The following is a 22,538-nucleotide window of genomic DNA, read 5'->3' on the forward strand; positions in this document are numbered from 1 at the left end:
TGAGGAACCGAGGAGACCTTGCTAAACTGTTTCAGATTTGTGTAAAACTCATTTTGGGAGACTGGTTTTAGGACTAGGAAGTAAGACAAATAATGATATGGATGGGGCTTTTGTATCCACTCTTGGTTGATTCATCAAGACTCTTGTGTGTGTCTAAGGATCATCTCTTTATCAGTTTTTGGAAGTATTTATATGTGTATATGTGTCTATATGTAAAATATATGTAGCCTGTTTTAAATAATTTCCTTTTAATCTGTTTCTTTATGTCACTTGATTGCCTCCTTTGGAGAATTATTTTAGTGACAGTTAAACTAATGATATTTATACAGGTCAAAGATTATTAAACTAAAGTTTGTATTTTTCAGTTTTTTAAAATATTCTAAAGAAATAGTGAAGATATTTTATAGTCAGAATTATTTTTAGTTTTATAGTAAATTGTTTAAATTTGATGGCTTCTTAATTTTTTCCCTAAGTATCAGATGCCTGCTGTGTGTTAGGCAATAGTTAATTACTTTACCAAAACACAAATACTCCTGCTCTTTTGGATTTTATGTTGTACCAAGCAAGGCAGGCGTGATAAATAATTAAATCATGTTGCCTGTTAGGAGATAGAAAGAGCTAAGGAAAGGCAAACAAATAGGAGAGGAAGAGGTGTATTAGAAATACTGGAAGCTGGGATGGAGTTTATAATATGAAATTAGAGTGGTCAGGGTAGACCTCTTGGAGAAGGTGAAGTCTGAGCTAAGACCTGAGAAAGTGTTTTAGGCAGAGGAAACAAGCAGTGGAAAGCTCCTGAAGTGAGACTGTGCCTGGCTTGTTCAAGGGACAATGGGAAGGTTGTTGTGGCTGGAACAGAATAAGGTAAGGAAGATGTGTGAACAGAGCCTAATAGCAGGCTGTTGTAAGGACTTTGTTTTTCTCTCTGAAACCAGAAGCTCATGGAGGATTTTGAGCCAGAGTGTGGATTGATGTTTAACAAGTTCATTCTGATTACTTTGTGGAGAATTTACTATATTGATGTTTAACAAGTTCATTCTGATTACTTTGTGGAGAATTTACCATGGAGGAGCGTGGGTCGAAGCAGGGAGTCCTCAAGGAGGCTTTTGCAGTAATCATGAGCATACGTGGTGATGGTGGCTTGTACTAGGGTGGTAGCAGAGGAGTTGGTAGTAGAAGTCAAATTGTGGGTTTGTTTTGAAGGTACAGCCCAAAGGATATGTTGAAAGTTGGATGTAGGAGGCAGTATGTAAGAAGAGGTGTAAAGGATGCCCCTGTTGGTTTTCAGCAGAGCAAATGGATGATGAAATTGCCATCAGCTGATAGATAGTGTTGGATAAAGGGATTTGAGGCTGAGGCTGAGATGTCAGGGACTCAGTGTTGTAGATTTTAAGTTTGAGTGTCTAGTAGATTTCCAAATGGAGGTGTGGAGTTGAGTAGGCAATTTTGACAATCAAAAATCATGATCCCACCAGGCTCCTCTGTCCATGGGCATTCTCCAGGTAAGAATACTGGAGTGTATTGCCATTCTCTCTCCCCTGCGGGGATCTTCCCAACCCAGGGATCAAACTCAGGTCTCTTGCGTTGCAGGTGGATTCTTTACCTGAACCACCAGGGAAACCCCAGTTTTTCGTAACAATTATTTATTGAGTACCTCTATTTGATAGTTCAGATGGTAAAGAATATGCCCACATTGCCAGAGACCGAGGTTGGATCCCTGGGTCGGGAAGATAAGGAAATGGCAACCCGCTCCAGTATTCTTGCCTGGAGAATCCCGTGGAAAGAGGAGCCTGTCGGGCTACAGTCCATAGGGTTGCAAAGAGTCGGACACGACTGAGCAATTAACATTTCACTTCTATTTGATACTAGATGATTCGGGGCTACATTGATAAGCAAATATAATTATGGGCTCAGTCCTTACAGAAATTAACATATAGTGTTAATATAGTGTGGTAGACAGATGTTAATTAAGTAACTATGCAAACATTTTTAGTAACAGTTGCAAATGCTTTGAAGGAAGGGCATCTAGGACTAAGGGGCAGATAATGGGGCCTGATGACCCTGAGGGTAAGGGAAGGCTTTCTTGAGAAAATGATGTTTGAGCTATAATTTATATAGAATAAAATTCATTCATTTAAATTGTATAGGTGGATGAATTTTGACTAATCCTTGTGACCACCGCTACAGGCAGGATATAGAATAATGCTGTCATTCCAAAAAAGTTCTCTGATGCCTGTTTTTTGCCCACTTTCAACTGGGTTGTCTTTTAAATTGATTTGTAGGGGTTCTTCCTATATTCTAGATACAGATCTTTTACTGACTATGTATATTGCAAATACTTTCTTCCAGTTTGCACATTACCTTTTTATTCTCTTTATGGTGTCTTTGGATGAACAGTTTCTAATTTAAGTGAAATCCCAGTTTATCAGTCTTTTTCTTTTCTTTTCAGTGTCTTGTTTACAAAATACTTTCTTGTATAAGGGTCATGAAGATATCCTTGCTTCTGAAAGTTCGTTTATCCATGATTCATTGCAGATTAAATTTGTTTATGATCTGAGCTAGGAGTCAGGGTTCATTTTTGTTCATATGATGTTCAGTTTATCCAGTACCATTTATTGGAAAGATCAGTTTTCACCCACTGAATATAAATCATTTTGTTGTAAAGTGACTGTGTGTGGGGGGCTGTTCCTCAGTTCTTTGATTCTGTTGGTCTGTTTATCAGTCCTTGCATCAGCCACATACCTGAACACTGCACATCAGGTAATGTTGTTCTTCTGGAGTCCTGGCTGTTCTAAGTCTTTTGTATTTCCATGTAAATTTTAGAGTTAGTCTGTTAATTTCTGCAGAAAGCCTGCTGGGATTTTGATTGAGATTACATAAAATGTCTAAGCCAACATTGGAGAAACTGATACATCTCCACAATATTTAGTCTTCCAGTCAGTGAGGATGACATATTCCTCTGTTTAGTAAACCCCTTAATTTCTCTCAACAATGTCGCAGTGTAGAAGTATTGTACTTCTCTTGCTAGATTTATCTTCTAGCTATTCACCTTTTTGGGATGCTATTATACATGGTATCATTTTCAAAATTTTAGTTTTCTAGTTTATTGGAAATGATAGAAATTATATGTATACACGCACATATATAGGTGTGTGTATATATATGTGTGTGTATATATGTGTGTATATATATATATATATATATATATATATATACCTGTTTGTGTCTAGTTACTTGACACCTGTGTCTAGTTACTTTAGTGATTCTAACAGTTTGTTAAAGATTCTCTTGTTTTCTATGCACTCAATCATGTTATCTTTGAATAATAATTATATGTCATTACAATCTTTTATTTTTCCCCCTGCTTTATTCTTTTTTTATACTGTTGATTTGTCTGTTGGTTTGTTTATTTTGTTGAATATACGGTGTTAATGAATATACTTGTCTTGTTCCTGAATTTTTATTTTCTTCCTGAAAGTCCACTATTTTCATCAATAAAAGATGATATTGAGTATACATTTTATTTTGTAAACTAGATCTATTAGGTTAAGGATGTTCCCATTCTTAATGTTTTAAAGTCTTCAGTGGATGTTGAATTTTAACAGATAATTTTCCTTTATTGAGATGATTATATGAATTTTATTGTGTAATTTGGTGAGTTACAATGATTAATTTCCAAAAGTTAAATTAGCCTGCTTTCCTGAAATAAATTCCATTGTTTATATAATGCATCATCTTTTTTATGCAGTCTGAATCTGATTTGCAAAATTTTGTTTAGGATTTTTGTGTCTGTTCATGAGAAGTATTGGCGGGTAAATTTCTTTCTTGTGATGTCATTGTCAGGTTTGGTATCAGAGTTTTGGTGACCTCATTAAGACTTGGAAATTGTTCCCCATTTTTGTGTTCTCTAAAAGATTGCATATGGTTCCTTGAGTTCTGTACTTGTCTTATTTTATTTCCTTCATTATACTATTTGGGGTTTGATTGCTGTATTTTCCTGACTACTGCAGATGGAAACTTATTAATTTTTCAACCTTTCTTAAAAATGCATTTTAAATATGCATTTTCAAGCTATAAATGTTCATGGTTTAGCTGTATCTCATTTTTTTTTTTTTTCTGGGCTGCTGCTGCTTTTTTTAAAAAAAAATTTATTTATTTGGCTGTGCTGGGCCTTAGTCACAGCATGGGGGATCTAGTTCTCTGACCAGGGATTGAACCTAGGCCCCCTGCTTTAGGAGCTCAGAGTCTTAGCCACTGGGCCACCAGGGAAGTCCCTGTCTCACAAATTTTGAGACCATTCATTCATTTAGCATATTTTCTAATTTCCATTGTGATTTCTTCACTAACAGGTTATTAGTTTTCTGTTATTGATTTTGAGTTTAATTTCACTGTTCTCAAAACATGTAACATGTGATTTCAATCATTTGTTATTTGTTGACTTCCTCTGTGGCCCTGTATATAGCCTAGTTTGGTCTACATTCCTTGAGTGTTTGAGAAGAATGTGTATTATGCAACTGTTGTATATAGTAGTTTGCTGCTGCTGCTGCTGCTGCTAAGTCGCTTCAGTCGTGTCCGACTCTGTGCGACCCCATAGACGGCAGCCCACCAGGCTCCCCCGTCCTTGGGATTCTCCAGGCAAGAACACTAGAGTGGGTATAGTAGTCTAAGCATGTTAATTAAATTGAGTTGTTAATAGTGTTGTCAAATCTTATATTCTAAGGCTTTTTATTGTTATTAGATGTTTTTTTGTCCTGTCAGTTACTAGAAGTATATTAAAATCTCCAACCATTATTATGGATTATTCAGTTTTTCCTTTTGATTCTGTCAACTTTTACAATATAGATTTTGAAGCTGTGTTATAAGATGTATGCAAATTTATGATTGTTATATTCCTGGTTAATTGGTCCTTTTATTATAATAAACTGTCCCTTTAGTTTTTCCAGTAGTAATAGTTTTTGATTTGTCAACTGATATATAGTGACATCACCATACATTTAATTAATGTTTATATGTTATTATTTTTCTTTTAATATCTATATGTCCCTAAGTTTAAAGCAAATCTCCTATAAACAGAATATAGTTGAGTGTTTTAAAAATTAAGTAATATTTGTTATTTTATTGAAATATTGAATATGAATATGAAATTGAATATGAATTTGAAATCTGAGAGGTCCATAAACATTTAATGTAGAACATGATATAATAGGTTCTGAGCTTGTCAGCCTGATCCTGGTTTTCTATTTGTCTTGTTTTGGTCCTTCTTTGAATTAATCAAGCATTATTTGTTACTTTATATGTGTATAGGCATTTTGAAGTAGTTACCCAATAGATTACATTGTGCAAGTTTGGTTTACTAGATTCCAGTCTAAATTTGTACATCTAACACTTGCTGAAAAATACAAGAAATTTATAGCAATTTATGTATTCTGTTGTCCTTTATGTTAGTCTTGTCATATTTTATACTTCTACACATCTTTAAACTATACTAGTCATTGTTACTGTTATTTTAAATGTTAATGTTTTTATTTGTTTACATTTTTACCTTTCCATTCCTTTCTGTTAATTCCTCTAGTTCTGTGCTTCCGTCTGGGGCCATTTTCTTTCAGCTGGATGAATCCTTTTCAGTTGAACAAGTTATCTCAGTTTTCATTCATCTGAAACTATTATTATTTCATCTTTGTATTTGGAGTATATTTTCTCTTAGTATAGAATTCTAGGTTGGTTGATTTATTATTTTCTTTTTCTGTCTTAGCACCTTAAAGATCTTGGTTTTTTGTATTCTATTTCCATTATTTATGATACAGAATAGGTTTTTAGTCTGATTGCCATTCCCCTGAAGGAAATGTGACGTATTTTCCCTGGCTGCTTTTAAGGTTTTCACTTTGACTTTGGCTTTTAGGACTTTGACTCTGATATGTCTAGCTATATTTGCTTCATATCCTACTGAGGTTTGTAGAGCTTCATACGTTTGCTAGAGACTCATGTCTTTTGTTAGCTTTGGAAAATTCTTGACCAGCATTCTTACTGCTTATGTGTCATTTTCTCCACTTTTTGTAACTCCAGTTAGATGTGTGTTAGGCCTTTTTAGCATGACATACATGTCTTTAACACTTGTGAGTTGTGTTTTCTCTCCATTTTTTCTATCTTGATGTGTGATTTTATTTTACACTTTTGTTGTTCCATTTTACTCTTTTACGAATTCTAGGCTTTGCTAAAATTCTCCATTTATCCTGTTTGCTTTTTGCCTGGAACATATCAGTCATTATTAAGGTCTCTCATATAACTCTAAAATGTGAATGACCTATGTGTCTTTTTTCTGTTTTCTATTACTTCTGTTGGTCGTCCATCTCCTCTGTTCTTTTTTTAATGGAGATAAAATTCACATAGTGTGAAGTTCACCACTTTAACCTTTTAAAGTACAGTCACCCTCAGATATGGGTGGGTGACTGTACTTTAAAAGGTTAAAATGGGTTCCATTTAACCTTTGTGGGTTCCATTCTTGGAGACGGAAATGGCAACCCACTCCAGTATGCTTGCCTGGAAAATCCCCATGGACGGACGATTGTGGTAGGCTATGGTCCATGGGGTTGCAAAGAGTCGGACGCGGCATTCTAGGCCACCACAATAAAGTGAATACTGCAATAAAGCTAGTCACAGAAATTTTTCTGTTTCCCAGAGCATATAAAAGTTGTGTTACACTGTACTGTAGTCTGTGAAGTGTCTGAACATCAGTGTATACACCTTAATTAAAAAATACTCGATTGCTAAAAAAATGCTCACCAGCATCAGAACTGTCAGTGAGTTGTAATCTTTTTTGCAATAGTAACATTAAAGAGCACTGTTCACAGACCACCGTGACAAATATAATAGTCATGAAAAAGTTTGAAATACTGTGAAAATTACCAAAACGTGACACAGAAACTTGAAATGAGCAAATGCTGTTGGAAAAATGGCACCAATATACCTGCTTCACACAGGGTTGCCACACACCTCTGATTTATAAAACACACACACAGTGTCTTTGAAGCACAATAAAGTGAGGAATGCTTGTATACAACTCAGTGGTTTTCAGTGTATTCACAGGGTATACAGCCATCACATTATCTAATTTCAGGACACTTGCATCACCCCAAAAAGAGAACTCCTGACCATTGACCTCAGCTCCAGTTGTCCCCTCTGCCCATCCCCCTGGCAAAGACTGATCAGTCTGCTTTCTGCTCTCTGGCTTTGACTGTTGTGGACGGTTCATATAAATGAATCGTACCATATATGGACTTTGGAGTCTGACTTCTTCACTTAGCATAAGTGTTTGCAAGATGTGTCTGTGTCGTAGTGTGTATCAGACTTCACTCCATTTTGTGGCTAAAAAGCATTCCATTGTGTATATAATTTATCACATTTTGTTTATTCATTCATCGGTTAAAGAACTTTTAGTTTTTTCCCTACTGTTTGGCCATTTTATGACTAGTGCTGCTGTGGACATTCATGTTATAAATATGGTGTGAATGTATGTCTTCATTTCTCTTGGATCTATACCTGGAGTGGAATTGCTAGGTCCTTTAATAGCTCTGGTGGCTCAGAGGTTAAAGCATCTGCCCGCAATGCGGGAGACCAGGGTTCGATCCCTGGGTTGGGAAGATCCCCTGGAGAAGGAAATGGCACCCCACTCCAGTACTCTTGCCTGGAAAATCCCATGGACGGAGGAGCCTGGTAGGCTACAGTCCATGGGGTCGCAAAGAGTTGGACACGACTGAGCGACTTCACTTTGATAGCTCTTGTGTTTACCTCTGAGAAACTGCTCAAGTGTTCTGCATAACAGCTGCATCCTTTTACAGTCCCTTCAGCATGTATGAGAGTTATTTTCTCCGCTTTCTTACCAACACTTGTTATTTTCTATAGTTCAAAAAAAAAATTTTTATTGTAGCCATCCTGATGAGTGTTGGCCATTTCTTCTTACTTTTTGTAGAATGCCTTTTAAATTTAATTGAGGGTTTTTGGACTTGGTAGAGCTGATGTATTTAAATTTTGATCTTAAGCCAAGTAGAGGCTCTTTTGAAATCTTAACAGAGGGATTGGCTTGTATGAAGGCCCTTCTGATGTGCTGAGACCTCTACTCCAATCTTTGTCTCCCTTGAACAGGGTAGAGCTGAAATCTCTTCTCAGCTCTTTTTTGTCATAATGGCTGTTTTCTGCTAGTTTTCTTGAATCTTCCCCTTCTTTCTGGTTCTTCCTCTCTGGGACTTTGCACTTTAGTTTCCGGCTCTCTGGTGGCCGAAAATCTCCGTCTTCTCTCAACCTAGTGGGACTGCCACCTCCTGCGTGGGCTGCTTTCTGTTCCACAGGGAAGTCAGGAAAAGCCAGCGTGGCTGTGGGGTCATGTTGTTTCCATTTTCCCATCTTTTAACAGTTGTCGCCCCTCTTGTTCCTCTCTGTGTACATTACTCTTCAGTGCCTTCAAATGATTTTTCCTTTTATCCAGATTTTATTTTTTTTAGAGAAACAGTTTTAATTTTTTTTTTTTTTGCCATTTTCAAAAAGTACAACTAACCAGGTAAAGAGGCACAAATATAAAGTAATGAGTCTTGGAAAACATAGAATACTCCTTGACGTAAATCACAACAAGATCTTTCTCGATCCACCTCCTGGTTTCAGAACTTGATGAAGCTCAGGTTCTTGATGTCTCATGGTAGAAAGAATTCTCTGAGAACCAAGTGATAGGTAAGAAATGGATTTAGAGAAAAAGACACTCCACAGACAGAGTTTGGGCCATCTTGGAAGGAGAGAGTGGCCTATCTGGATTTTGTAGCTTTTATTAGCAAGAGGGTTAGTTTGATACAAGCTACTTTATTATGATGGGAACTGAGAACACTGATTTATGAGTTGAACCACAAGAAGATGAGAAACTGATACTTACTGAGAGTGAGAGCATAAATTCCTGAACAGAAAATTTAGACAAGATAATAGGAGGAAGGAATTTGATTTTCAAACTAGGGGATCAAGTCAGCCATGTTGAAGGAAGGTAAAGGGTGATTTAAAGGTGAGATATGTGACACCGAGTTGATGTTTGGTAATTTTCTTGAAAATGGAGCAAAGTATTTAAAGAATACAAATTGGATAAAGAATTTAAGATAAGACTTGAAGAGGAAATATTTAATAAGCAGTTATTGGGTTCAGTAGTGAAAGAAACTAAGATTATGAATTTAAGATTTTGAATCTGTTTAATTTTATAAGTGTTAGTGGTTATGAGGTAGTTGGAGATTTGAGTGTTTACATGGGATGTCTAAAGAACAATGTATATCTATCTGCTCAGTGTGCTAGGGAGGACTGTGTTTGCAAAATCTGAGTAGTATAGACACAGTGAACACGTCAGAGGAAGACTGAAGTTGTAGAAATGGACATTCTTTTTAGAACACAGACAAGTAGAGAAAGAAAGCAAAATAGATCTGTAAAGGTAAGATTTCCGTATCCTCTTACAGCCTTAAAAAACTGGGTTTTGGAAAGAAACTATATGCTTTCTCTACCCAAAAATCCCCAAGAAGGGAGCCAGGTTTACAGACCACCTTATCTTATATCTGTGTTTTTCCTTTTGCCCTTTTGTGAACTCTCAAGGTTAGTCAGTGATTTTCTTCACACTTTCATTAGGAAATTTGCCAAAGGCATCCTTTTGAGGCAGCTGTCTGTGTACCCTTGGAGGCCGTCAGTAATGTTTCCAATCTATAGGAGTAGTGCACAAAAATGTTGGGCTGAGCTGCATGTTTGTGGTTTAAAACATTCCCCCTCCAAAGCCACCCCCTCCCCAACAATATAAAATGTATCACATTTTGAAGTTTTTGTACCTTAGTCTTTTGTTACTGTATCTTTTCAGGTGAAATACATCACTAAGAGTAAATATATCCAAATATATCAATAATGAAAGGAGACTTGATTTTTAAAGTATAATTGAAGTAGCAGTAGTGGGCACCTTAGAGATCTTTATAGATAAACAAGAATTCTTTTTGTATCGAATGTTATGATTTTTAAATTTTAACTGTAAAGTAAAATAGACCTGAATTGTGGTTCTTCTTTGGTCTAAGGTGGTCAGAGGATACATCCATGCTGATGATCCTATGAAGTTTTTGGAGCGTATTAAATACAATGTGAATAAGCCCATAATTAAAATGCAGTAGAATAAGTTGAAATGCATGTGTGTTTTTGTTCCTGTTCACTTGAATAATATAGGCAACTGTTACATCATATGCATCTTTAATATATTAGTCTGACTGTTTGTCTTGTTTTACTAAACTGTCTTCTTTCAGCCACCCACACAGAATATGCCTATGGGTCCCGGAGGGATGAGTCCGAGCGGCCCTCCCCCACCTCCGCGCGCTCACAACATGCCTTCAGATGGAATGGTAGGTGGGGGTCCTCCGGCACCACACATGCAGAACCAGATGAACGGCCAGATGCCTGGTAAGTTTCTCTCCTCTAAGACATTAACACCAGAGTTGCTTAGCAACTGAAACGACATGGGGGCTCAAGGGATACTTAGATTGTTGATGACAAAACTGCTTTGAATGCCCTCGAGTCCAAGCTCTCTTAGAGTTTGTTAGCTACAGAGCTACGTGACCTGTATTCAGTGTTTATCAGGCTGCCCTTGGGCTTTGATGTAGCTGACACACAGCATTCCTCTGATGAACAGAACTGGCTAAATTTAGTCTGTCTGAAACCATGCAATACAGCTGGCTTTAGAAGCTTTTGGAGGGGGAAAAAGGCATGGCATAAGAATTAAAATGTTTATAAAAATGTATTGTAGCATTTCTCTGAGTTTTGTGTTTACTTGAAATTTTATTGATCTCAGAAATGGTACTGCTGAAAAAATAACACATGGGGAGATAAAAACGAAACACCCTCTAAAGTGCGAATGTATTTAATATTTCCTCCTTGGTCTATTGAAACTGAGCTTGGATTTTTATGAATATATATGTTTATAGCATAATGGAAATATGGAAGTTGAGCAGAATTAAAAGCTGAAAAGTGTCAGCTTTCTTATATAATGCATTATTTGTTGTTTATCCATTTTAAGTTTAGAGCTACTTAAAATACCAGACCATCAGGTGCTGATTTACATACCTTTTGCTGGGTTGAATTTTTAATCTGAAAAGTATCTTTACATTATCTTGTTTTTGTAACAATAGTCACACCCATACCCATAAGTTTTGGTGGAGTGTTTTCTACATTTAATGTGAGAATTTTTGCTTTCTAAAAACAAAGGTTATTTTCATTAACATAAAGAATGTATTATACAAATAGCAATAGTGAGAGTAAATTAAAATCACAGAGAAGTTTATTTTTAAAATTAGTATTATTAGCATCCTTAGGATAGTATGAACTGATTGTGTTGGTAGCATTGGTGTTCAGGGTCTTTGGATGTAGAAAGTACGGAGCAGAAGAGGCCAGGTCACCTGGCTTACAGGAGAGTGATGTGTGATTGATTGGTCATGTAGGAGGGTGAGGTGTTTTGGTGGCAGCTTTCTCTTTCTTGCCGGGGCTTCCACAGTCATGGCCCACATGGCCCTCACCCCACGTGGAGGCAGGATTAAAGACATAACAGCTTGTTGGTTGTAGTTAGAAGGAAGCTTCTTGCTTCCTTCTGGTTGTAGCCAGAAGGAACTAGTTGTAGTCGAAGGAAGCTTCTTGCTCTGTTCACACTTAGATCATCAGGACAAGTTGCTTTTAAAACTGTCAGGGTAGTGCCAATGCAGCTTCGTAAGTCGGGAATTTTGTGATTTTTTTTTTTTTATAGTGGTGCCTTTAATTAGGAATTCAATTCAACTTCTCCAGGTAACATTCACACCAAAGGCTGAGGAAGCAAGTGAGCAGCAGTGTAATTATTGTTAACATGACATTTGGTTTTTTGTGTAAGGCCATCTGGAATAAGATATCTCTTTATGAGCCAGGGATTTTCAACCAGTTATGACCTAGGTTGTGCAGAATACTGGAGAACTTGTAAAACAACTCATTGTTAGAAAGTTTACAGTTAGGTGTAGGAGAAATTGGAAGTCCAGTTAGTTATATTGTTTTTATTTAATAAGTTTCTACGGTATTTAGCCAACCTTTTTCTGTACACAAATTTGCATCTAGGCTTTTAATTTCTGATTTTAGTTGTGTTTTTAATATTTTGTCTTGTAAGTGGTAGTGCTCTTTATATGCTGTTTGATCTTGGTCACATATCTTCCTTTAAAATAAATTTAGCTGATTAAAAAAACAATTAGATAATATATACTGATGGTACCAAAATCAAAAGGTGCGAAAAGGCACACAGCCCCTATCTACCCAGACTCATTGTTCCAGATAGTCATTGGTGTCTAGTTACCCTTTAAAACATGTGCTGGTGTACATTCTTTTTTCTTCTCTTTTCTTTTAAACACAAATGGTAGCATATGTTAGATAGTATTATATTTCATATTTTTACCTCTTAAAGATTTCCCTTAGACACCATGAGTATATAAAGATATATTTTGGACCTGCTGCTGCTGCTAAGTCGCTTCAGTCATGTCCAACTCTGTGCGACCCCATAGACGGCAGCCCACCAGGCTCCCACATCCTTGGGATTCTCCAGGCAAGAACACTGGAGTGGGTTGCCATTTCCTTCTCCAAAGCATGAAAGTGAAAAGTGAAAGTGAAGTCACTCAGTCCTGCCCGACTCTTAGCGACCCCATGGACTGCAGCCTACCAGGCTCCTCCATCCATGAGATTTTCCAGGCAAGAGTATATTTTGGAGACCACTCAGTATATAAAGAGCTTCCTCGTTGTTTTTGATGACTGTATTACATTTTTTTTATGGATGCCTCTCATTTATTTGGACAGTTTCCTTCTGATAGAAATATAGGTTATTTCTAGTCTTTTGGTTTTAAAAATTATGCTGTTATGAATATGCCTGTGAAATATAAATAAGTAAACAAATTTACAGTTTTGTATCCATATTCATATACACTCAAAACCTTGTATATTTATAGGATAAAGTCCTAGAACTAAAATTGCTAGGTTAAAGGTATATGCATTTTATAATATGGTAGTTATTGTCATATTGGTCTACATAAAAATAGTACTTACTTATACATTTATAGTCTTCCAATGAAGTATGAAAGTGCTTTTTTCTTCATAATAGGGTTGGAACAAAGCTTTTGATCTTTGCAAATCTAAAAGATTAAAAATGGATCTCATGGTTTTAATTTGCCTTTTTACTATATTAAGTGAAACAAGGAATTTTCTCATTTATGGCCCTTTTGTAAAGCTTTTGTGTGAACTGATGTTTCATGTACTTTGCCTGTTTACTGCTGGTGGACTTTTACTTACTTAGTTTATATGTTAAGTAATTAGTTTGGTCTGTGCTATTTCTTGTATATATTTTTTCCCAGTTAATATTTTTATTATTTAATTTTGCTTTGTTGGTCATGTGCAAATGTTTTATTTTTATGTACTCTAGTTTATAAATCTTTTATAGTTGTGAAAAGCGCTTCCACTCTAAGTTTATTTTAGAAATTCTCCAGTTTGAAATACTATTTTATGGTTTCCTTACTTTTTCTTTCTTCTTTTACATCTGGACTTAGTTTTGCTAGAAAAAACATGGTAGGGAATCCAGCCTGTGTTTTTCCAGATGTCTACTCAGTTGTCACAACATCACTTATTGAATTATCTTTCTTTTGCTCAGATACCTAATCTCAGAACCATTGTCATTTACCAGATTGTGCTTTGGGGTCAGTTTTTAGATTGTGCTCTAGGTTCACTGATGTGTTAATTTGTTCATTTATGTGTTAGCACTACACATTTTAAATTCAGCTTCCTATGTTTTGGTCTCTTATAAAGCAAGTCCTCCTTCATACTGTTTTTTTTTGTTTTTGTTTTTTTAATTTTTCTAGAATGTTTCTGGCTTTTCAAAAGCATCAGTTTCTTAGTCCGTAAAATGAGAATAGTAGTCCACCTCACAGTATTTGCTATCATTCAAGTGAAGCATTTACTTTTTTTGCTATTGATTAAATACTCAATACTTTGGAGAAGGCAGTGGCACCCCACACCAGTACTCTTGCCTGGAAAATCCCATGGATGGAGGAGCCTGGTGGGCTGCAGTCCATGGGGTTGCTAAGAGCTGGACACGACTGAGCTACTTCATTTTTCACTTCCATGCATTGCAGAAGGAAATGGCAACCCACTCCAGTGTTCTTGCCCAGAGAATCCCAGGGACGGCGGAGCCTGGTGGGCTGCCGTCTCTGGGGTCACACAGAGTTAGACACAACTGAAACGACTTAGCAACAGCAGCAGTCCTCCTCACAGTATTTGCTATCATTCAAGTAAAGCATTTACTTTTTTTGCTACTGATTAAATACTCAAGTTATTATTTGGTATTACTATTGTGTTAATGCAAAAAAAAAAAAAAGCTTTTTAAGGTACTTTTGTATAGATCATCTGTTTAACTTTCATATTTTGGTTTTGATCACTTTTCTTCAAGGGCCCAACCATATCCCTATGCAGGGACCTGGACCCAATCAACTTAATATGACAAACAGTTCCATGAACATGCCTTCAAGTAGCCACGGGTCCATGGGAGGTTACAACCATTCCGTGCCGTCATCCCAGAGCATGCCGGTACAGAACCAGATGACCATGAGTCAAGGACAGCCCATGGGAAACTACGGCCCCAGACCAAATATGAGTATGCAGCCAAACCAAGGTAAGTTAGCTTGCTTTGTACCCTTCTCGACTAGAATGCTCCATTAGCTGTTGAAAATCAGTTTTTTCAAAATGTTAGCTGATTTTCAAAAAAACAAGTTTGAATTAAGTCATACTCAGAAAAGGAACATCAGGCTTGAAACCAGCTGAAAATAATTTTTTTCTTTTACATTTAGGAATTAAATTGCTCAGTTTAGCTTTTTAAGCTTATTTATTTTTATATTTTTTGGACAGTTTGAGACCGTATTTTTGGATTTTGAAGCTAATTGGTGAATAACAGAACATTTGGTTAGACCTAGAGAATTGAGAAAATAGAATTTTATTTTATTAAGTACACTCCTTAAAAAGCATCTGCTCTGTGGTTCATTTTACTTGTGAAGAATATATTAATTTTCTTTGAATCTTCCTTGATTTAATGTTTTCTGATGCTGTGTTTCAGCATTAAAGGTAATTTTAAGGTAATTTGTTGTTAGAATGTTCAGTGGAGGTGCTGCTGTATTCTTGTATTATTAGAGTGGTGTGAAGTCTATTAAAGTTTATTACCAATCTCAGAGAATGAAATTGTTATCATGTTTCTCTTTTAAGTATTCTTGTGAATAATAACTAAAAACCAGTAAGTGGCGCTCTGTTCTGCTAATTGCCTGTTAAAACATTTGGCCTGTTGCCAGCTTAAAGCTATTTCAATTATGAAATGTGATGAGGTTAAGAGTCTCAGATAGAATTAAATGTATTTGCAATAAAATTGTCTAGATTTTGCTTATGAAAAACAAATCACCAAAATACACCCAGATAAAGGAAGTTAATGTTAATCTGTTGATCATTATTTTTGATGAAATAATATATTGTGATTTAAAAATCTACAGATATTTTCTATAATTTTGGTAAAATACACTAGAAACAAAGGTAGATAAATGGAACATATTGTCAGTGAACATAGCTTCACAGAACTGGCACTTGTTCCATTCTTTTACCTTGAAAGTTGTTGAGTGCCCATTATGGAATATTTCCTTTTTTAAGTTATATCAAATAAAGGTTCAAAACCACAGCAAGATCCAGTCAGTGCTAGATTAGGAGGGGTTCAGATGTTTCCTATACAGTTTGATTACCAGGAAAGAGAGCAAAAAAATAAGCGATAGTGATTCTTTACAGCAACCACCGTAATAATGGTGGCACACTTCTTAGAAAATACATGTGTGAAAATGGATGTTGCTGCAGCATGGATTGATATGGCATCTTAAGATTTGAAGGGGCGTCCCAGGTGTCTCAGTGGTAAAGAATCCGCCTACAGTACAGGAGACCTGGGTTTGAACCCTGGGTCAGGAAGATCCCCTGGAGAAGGAAATGGCAACCCACTCCAGTATTCTTGCCTGGGAAATCCCACGGACAGAGGAGCCTGGCAAGTTACAGCCCATAGGTTCGCGAAAGAGTCAGACGCAACTGAGCATGCACTTAAGGTTTGAAGATGAAAAATAACATGTGCAGCAGGGTGTATGGAGAAAATAGTTTTACTGTTTTTGGAAAAGGAGTTAAAGTTTTATAGGAGTTTCTGTTCAAAACATAGCCACCAGCTATTACTGTTTTTGAAATTAAAATTATTTTTCTTTTATTGAGTTACAGTTAACATACTGTATTAGTTTCAGGTGTATAGCATAATGATTTGATAGCTTCGTGCATTATGAAATGATCACCATAAGTCCAGTTATCATGTTATTGAACTAAATTGTTAAATATCACTGACTGTATTCCCTGTGTGTACAGTATACCACCATGACTTACTTATTTTATACCTGGAAGTTTGTGCTTCTTAACCTCTCTCACCCATTTTGTGCATCACCCCCAACACCCCACAGTGTTCTTCTGAAAAATGTCATATTTGTATCAATGTATAGTTTTTTCTTTTTTTAGAACTTATTTTTTTTCTTTGTTCTCATAATTTTTGAATTTATGAATAGAAAATAGACTGTATAAAACATGACTTTGAGGATCTGATTTAGAAATAAAAGCTACATTTCAAGAGAAAAGAGGATGTTAGGGAGGAAATTACCATTGTTTTAAAAAATCTCTTCAGGACAAATATAATGTTTTTCAGTTAAATTTTGACATTTCAGAATCAAGAACCACCAAAGAAAATTACAATTACCGTGGAAAAAGGAGGGAAAGTTATATGAGTTTTTAGCAATACTTGCTTTCTTAATCACAAATAAAAAACTTTTCAGTTAAATTTCTTATAAAAATATTTTGGAATTCCTTATAAAAATATTTTAATGACGTGGTACCTGTTGGATTTTTAAAAACTTGTTCAGCATGATATGTTTTATTTGAAATTTTAATGTTTATTTTATTATAAAACCTTTCCTTAGATAGTTTTATAAAAATTACCTATATGTTTTACATTAAATTTTTTCTGTTTTGATAAATAGGTGAAAGAAATTAGAGGAGACTACATTTTAAAATATTTTAAACAAAAGCTTAGAGGAATACCAATATTCTATAAAAGGAAATTTTTCTACTTTAAAAATTTTTTGTTAATATTTGTTGAGATATTATTTGCTGTTCTTTGAGTTAATTCAGATTTCAAAACGTTGAGATCTTTTAATTGTCTGCTTATTTCTGTATACATATCTCTACATCAAGAGCTATTAGAAAAAAAAATGTTAAAACCACTTACTTTTTAATAATGAAATTTATTAAATATTTAATAATGAAATAGTGGGATTTCTTAGATTAAATCTCTGTCCAATGACAAACGAAGGGGAGAAAAGCCAGTCCAGATAATTATGTTTTAAAAACAAATAGCAATTATTTAACCTTTGTGACGTTAATAATTATTAATTATTTAGGTGACATATTTGGGTACTTTATTTGATGATGTCATAGTAGTTTTCTAAATAGAATGTTGCAGGTCAAGACCTAGATGTGTTTTATTCTGGTATTTTTGAAGTGGCTTTGTTTTTTAACCTCTCTCCTTTCCTTTCCTTTGCTTTCCTTCTTTTTTTCCTCCTGTCTTTGAAAATGAAATTCAGGAGGAAAAAAGTACTCGTCTAAAAATTTGGCATGTATTTTGGAGTCCGATTGAAATTAATTCAAAGGATACATTTTCAGTTTATCATTTTGATTGTTTAAAAAAGGAAGGAGAAGCAGCATGATAATTTATACTCATAGTTCTAATATAAAAGGGGACATTGTGTACTAATGTTATAGTAAAAGTATCATTTCTGGCAATGAAATTATGGAATGTCTTTGGATGTCATTAATCTCTAAAAGCTGTTTTCAGCTTTTAAATTTTTACTGAAAAGTTGAAAAATAATAGTAAACCAAATTAATGCAAGGTCTAATATAGTGAAAACATGTAGACCTACCACACCAAACATGTCATTTCAAAAAGCTGAATAAAAAATTGGCCCCATTTAATTTACTGATTACTATATTCATGGTCATTAAAAAATTATAAGTTAAATGAACTTATATGACAGTGGCATTGCAGTTGGTGCCTACCTTTTTTTAGTTGTAGCTTTATGCATATCTATGAATTGAGAAAGCAAATATTTTTAAATTTAGCCTTTAGTGTATATTCTCTTATGAGGACTACTGTTTTTAGATGAGTGGTTTAGCAAGTTTTTAATGTTAATTTCTTTCTTAAATTGCTGAACAGTGTTGTAAATAGTTAATCCGACCTACTTCCTGTGTTATTTTAACTACTATCCAGGTTACGTTCAGTGATGTTCACTTTGAACTTTAGGAGTAAGGCTCATGTTCACAGTTGATCACCTTCCTACATGTTGGATCTACTCACTTACGTAGAGAGCGTCAGCTCCACTGCAGTTCAGATACAGCTCCAAAGAGGCAGAGGTTTGCCTCTTTTGTTCTGGGGTCTAGAACAAAACCTGGGGGTAGGCCTGCAGATCTGTCTTTTCAGTGAATGGGAACTGAAACCAAATATTACATGATAACCCAGAAAGATGGAGAGTTAGTGCCTTAAAGATGTTTCTTTAAAAGTCTAATTAATTTGAGTAGCGTAGTAGGCTTTCTGGAACAAAAGTTAACATTTGATAGAACCAGCATATTTTTCATTCCCAGGCATTAGTGATTATAGCTTCCCAGATTTTAACACCATTTTACTTACTTATTACATATTCAAACATAAGGATTTTCGCAGATTGTTATGTTTGTGTTAAAGCATATATTTCACAAGTTCCAGGTATGCTATACGATTCTTCAGACTTGGATCCAGGTCTTGGCCCCATAGATGACTGTGTATGGGACCTCTATCTAATTTTCTTAATTTCTTTAAGTAAGATTAAGTGAGATGATGCATTTAAAAATCCTGATTCCATAATTATTTGTATAATTGACATAAAATGAGACCAAGGGTTTTTGTAATAATGAAAACTTGAGATCTGTTTATTGGTGATTGTCTTCTTTAGCCATAAGACCTAATTTATCTCTGGCTTTAGTTTTGTTTGAACAGTATTAAGAAAGTCTTGATTCATTTAGCTAATAAGTTGCAAGTGATAATGATGTGATCTAGAAGCTTGACATTAGAGTAGTGGGAAATTGCAGTACTTTTATCATATAAATATGAAGGGCAAAAAAATATTGTCATAGCCAGGTTTGTTTACTCTTATTTTACAGTGGTTTATTATCAGTTATATATTCAGTTTTTTTAGAAACTGCCAAAGTGATTACCAAAGTAGGCTCTCCCATTTTACCATCCCAGCAGCACAGTGCATGTGGGATCCGCTTTCTTCAGATATTTGCCAGCATTTGGTATTGTCAGTTATTTTTTAATCTGAGCTGTTCTAAAAATGAGTAGTAGATCACATCTCATTGTGGCCTTAATTTGCATCTCCCCAATGGCTAGTGATGCTGAACATCTTTTCACGTGCTTATTTGCCATCTGTATATCCTCTTCAGTGAAATGTCTCTTAATGTCTTTTTCCTATTTTCTAGTTGAATTATTTTCTAACTGTTGAGTTTTGAGAAATCTTCGTATATTCTTTTAGGATTAATTTAAAATTTTTCTCCCAGTTTTTTTTTTTAGTGTAAACTTTCGAACATATAGAAAACTTGAAGGAATTGTACCTGTATAGTTGTCTCCTGTATTCTACTCATCCATTAATGGCATCTTCTTTTTAAATGCATTTCCGAGTGTTTTGCAGATATTATTATACTTTTGCCCATTAATACTTTGGTCTGCATAGCATTTGAACACAACGTTTAAAATTTTTTCCTTTTTCTTTTAATAGTTTTTTTTTTGTAACATTTACATACAATGAAATACAAAAATCTTAAGTGTCTCATTCACTGGGTTTTGATGTATTTGTAACACATGTACTCCTTGGCCTTCGTTTTATAACTAACATTTTAGGTGCCTTTATGGGATGCCGTTTTACTCCAGTTTAAATATTTTGTGTTAACCATAATCTAGCTTCTTTTATGGTAAAAGGGGATGATTGATTTGCTTTTTCTGTTAGAAGTCTTTATCTCAAAGTGTAATCCTAAGACCACTGGCATCATCAGGGGTACCTGTTAAAACAAGATTTGTCTGCTCTACCCCGTGCCCGCTAAATGAGAATCTCTAGGGGTAAATTTTAGAAATTACATTTTACAAATCTTCCAAGTCATGCCTGTTTATATAGCCCATTCCATCTGAAGTTTTTCTGGGCAAGATAATCTCTCCTGAACCTAATGCTTCCTAAGTTTCAGCTTTCATGCTAAGTTGACACAAAGCTGTATGTTCTCAGATAGCCTGTGTCCGTGGCTTCCTGTTTGGGCAAGATGGGGACTTTACTTTCACAGCAGATTGTCACTTGTGTCCCATAAATCTAGAGCTTTTGGAATTCCTTTCAGTCTACAGTAGATGCAGTCTACAGGGTTTTTGTTTTTGAATTAATATTATTATGTAGTATAGTTGAAACTATTTAGAGGAGTTGACTGAGAAATTGCATAGCTTTTTGCTTTGCTAGATTTATGAAGGCACAACACATCCCTTTTCTAATTTTCAATCATCAGAAAGCTAAATATATAATCTAATCCTCAGACTAGTTTGTAGAGATGCCTATGATGTAGAATTATGCCCTTGAGAATCCAGGACTTCTTAACTTATCACTAATGACATGTTGAGTTACCTAAATCTCTATTGTGGGGGGCCTACCCTGTGCACTGAGATATTTAGCCGTATTTCTGTCTTGTACCCACTAGGTGGCAGTAGCAACCCCAGCACCTGTGGAGACAACCACAAATGTCTCCGAACTTTACTGAATATCCTCTGGGGACAAAATCACTCAGGGTTGAAAATCACAGCCTTAAGAAATGGTTACTGTAAGAACTGCATGTAAGGGTGGTCTGTGTTACTGAAGAAGCTTAGCAACAATAACAAAAGTTTTTGATACTGTTATGTTTCAGTACTTTTTAAATACTTTCATGGGATTTCTCTAAAAATTGTTCTTTTTACTAGATAAAATCTGTCATGGTTCTATTTCTTCATTGGTTGCTAGGAAATTCAGCTCAGTTTGCACTAGTTAACAGTGACTTTACTAAACTCCTGAGATTTTCTTACTTAGCTCTTGTTCTTTTATCCTTGATGTTTTTTTCTAAATGTCTTATGAACCACTTAAAACTCTTGATGAAGGCAGGTTTAGATTTTAGGTAAGTAAAGAATCCTATTCACTTTAAATGGCATTTTAATAGGTAGTGGGTTAGCTAATTGAATTTACTGAAATACAGGGATTTTCTTCTTGCAAATAAAGCATTAGTAATGCTTTCAAATGAGAGCTATAAATGGTTTAGTTTGAGATTGAATGGTTAAGGAACAAGTAGTAAAATGTGGGCAATAGGTGATGAAAGATGAACAGGCAAATGGGCTTGTAGTGGATATTATCTACAAGGGTTTGTATTCACTCTTACTATAACACAGAGATAATAGATGAAGAGAAGGAACGTACTGTATTCTAGGATTTTATTATTACAGCGATCATGTTATGTAGGACTGTTTTTCTCGGAGATATTACATTGGAGAAGTCTGATTTGACTTTGGAGGAGAGGTACATATTATGGCTAAGAGCATGGTTTAGATTTCTCACCATCTCCTGGCCATGCAACTTTAGGTAAGAGTCTTAATGCTTGTATGCCTTGTTTTCTTACTTATAAAGTGAAGTTGACAACAATACTATCTGTTTCATAGGGTTTGAGGAGGATAAATAATAGACATAAAGCTCTAAGCTTAATGCCTGGGCCATAAGTGTTCATTAACTGTTAGCTGTCATTTTTAATCTTCATTTAAAATTATTCATAGATTAATGATATGACTTTAGAGTTTTATTATTTTGCATCTCAAGATATGATTAAAATATAGGACATTGTTTCTGTAGAGTATTTGATTGTAGGATCTTTGTATATATCATCCTTTATAGTACTTCTTAGTGTCAGAAAGGTTTATGTGAAAGATAAACATAGCCTTTAAGCATATAGTAATGTGAAATGTCACACTTTGTAGAAAATGGTTATAAGAGACTCATTTTGTAATCTTTACTCTGTAGCACAAATTTTTAGAACTTCTTTTGGGGTAGCCTTTTGAGGTTTAGCGCTCTTATTTCCATTAGTATCTCAGTAGATAATACACATTTATTTGGCATAGTGTAACATATTTCATTATCATAAGAAAAACAATATGCTTTCTAAACAATCAGAATTTAAGTTGTAACTTTTTTTAATAGGTAAGGCTTCAAGGAAGAAGATGGGAAGTGCCGTGTTTAGCCGTGCTCTCCTGCTCTGTTTTTTGCAGTTTTAGGCTTGATCTTGAGTGATGTCATGGATCCTTAGAGGGAGAGCAGTGA

General features: G+C 35.1%; 1 protein-coding gene across 8 annotated transcripts in view; it reads left to right on the forward strand.

Moving 5' to 3' along the window:
* Positions 1-22,538, forward strand: part of SS18 (SS18 subunit of BAF chromatin remodeling complex) — a 73,602-nt gene that overhangs the window by 28,555 nt on the left and 22,509 nt on the right. For all 8 annotated transcript variants that reach the window (XM_061399708.1, XM_061399709.1, XM_061399715.1 and 5 more), the window contains 2 exons: positions 10,293-10,446; positions 14,483-14,704. In XM_061399708.1, coding sequence (XP_061255692.1) covers positions 10,293-10,446; positions 14,483-14,704 — 376 coding nt within the window. The remainder of the gene's footprint in view (positions 1-10,292; positions 10,447-14,482; positions 14,705-22,538) is intronic.

This window comes from Bos javanicus, chromosome 24 (assembly GCF_032452875.1).
Source record: "Bos javanicus breed banteng chromosome 24, ARS-OSU_banteng_1.0, whole genome shotgun sequence".
In the NCBI taxonomy this organism is placed as follows: domain Eukaryota; kingdom Metazoa; phylum Chordata; class Mammalia; order Artiodactyla; family Bovidae; genus Bos; species Bos javanicus.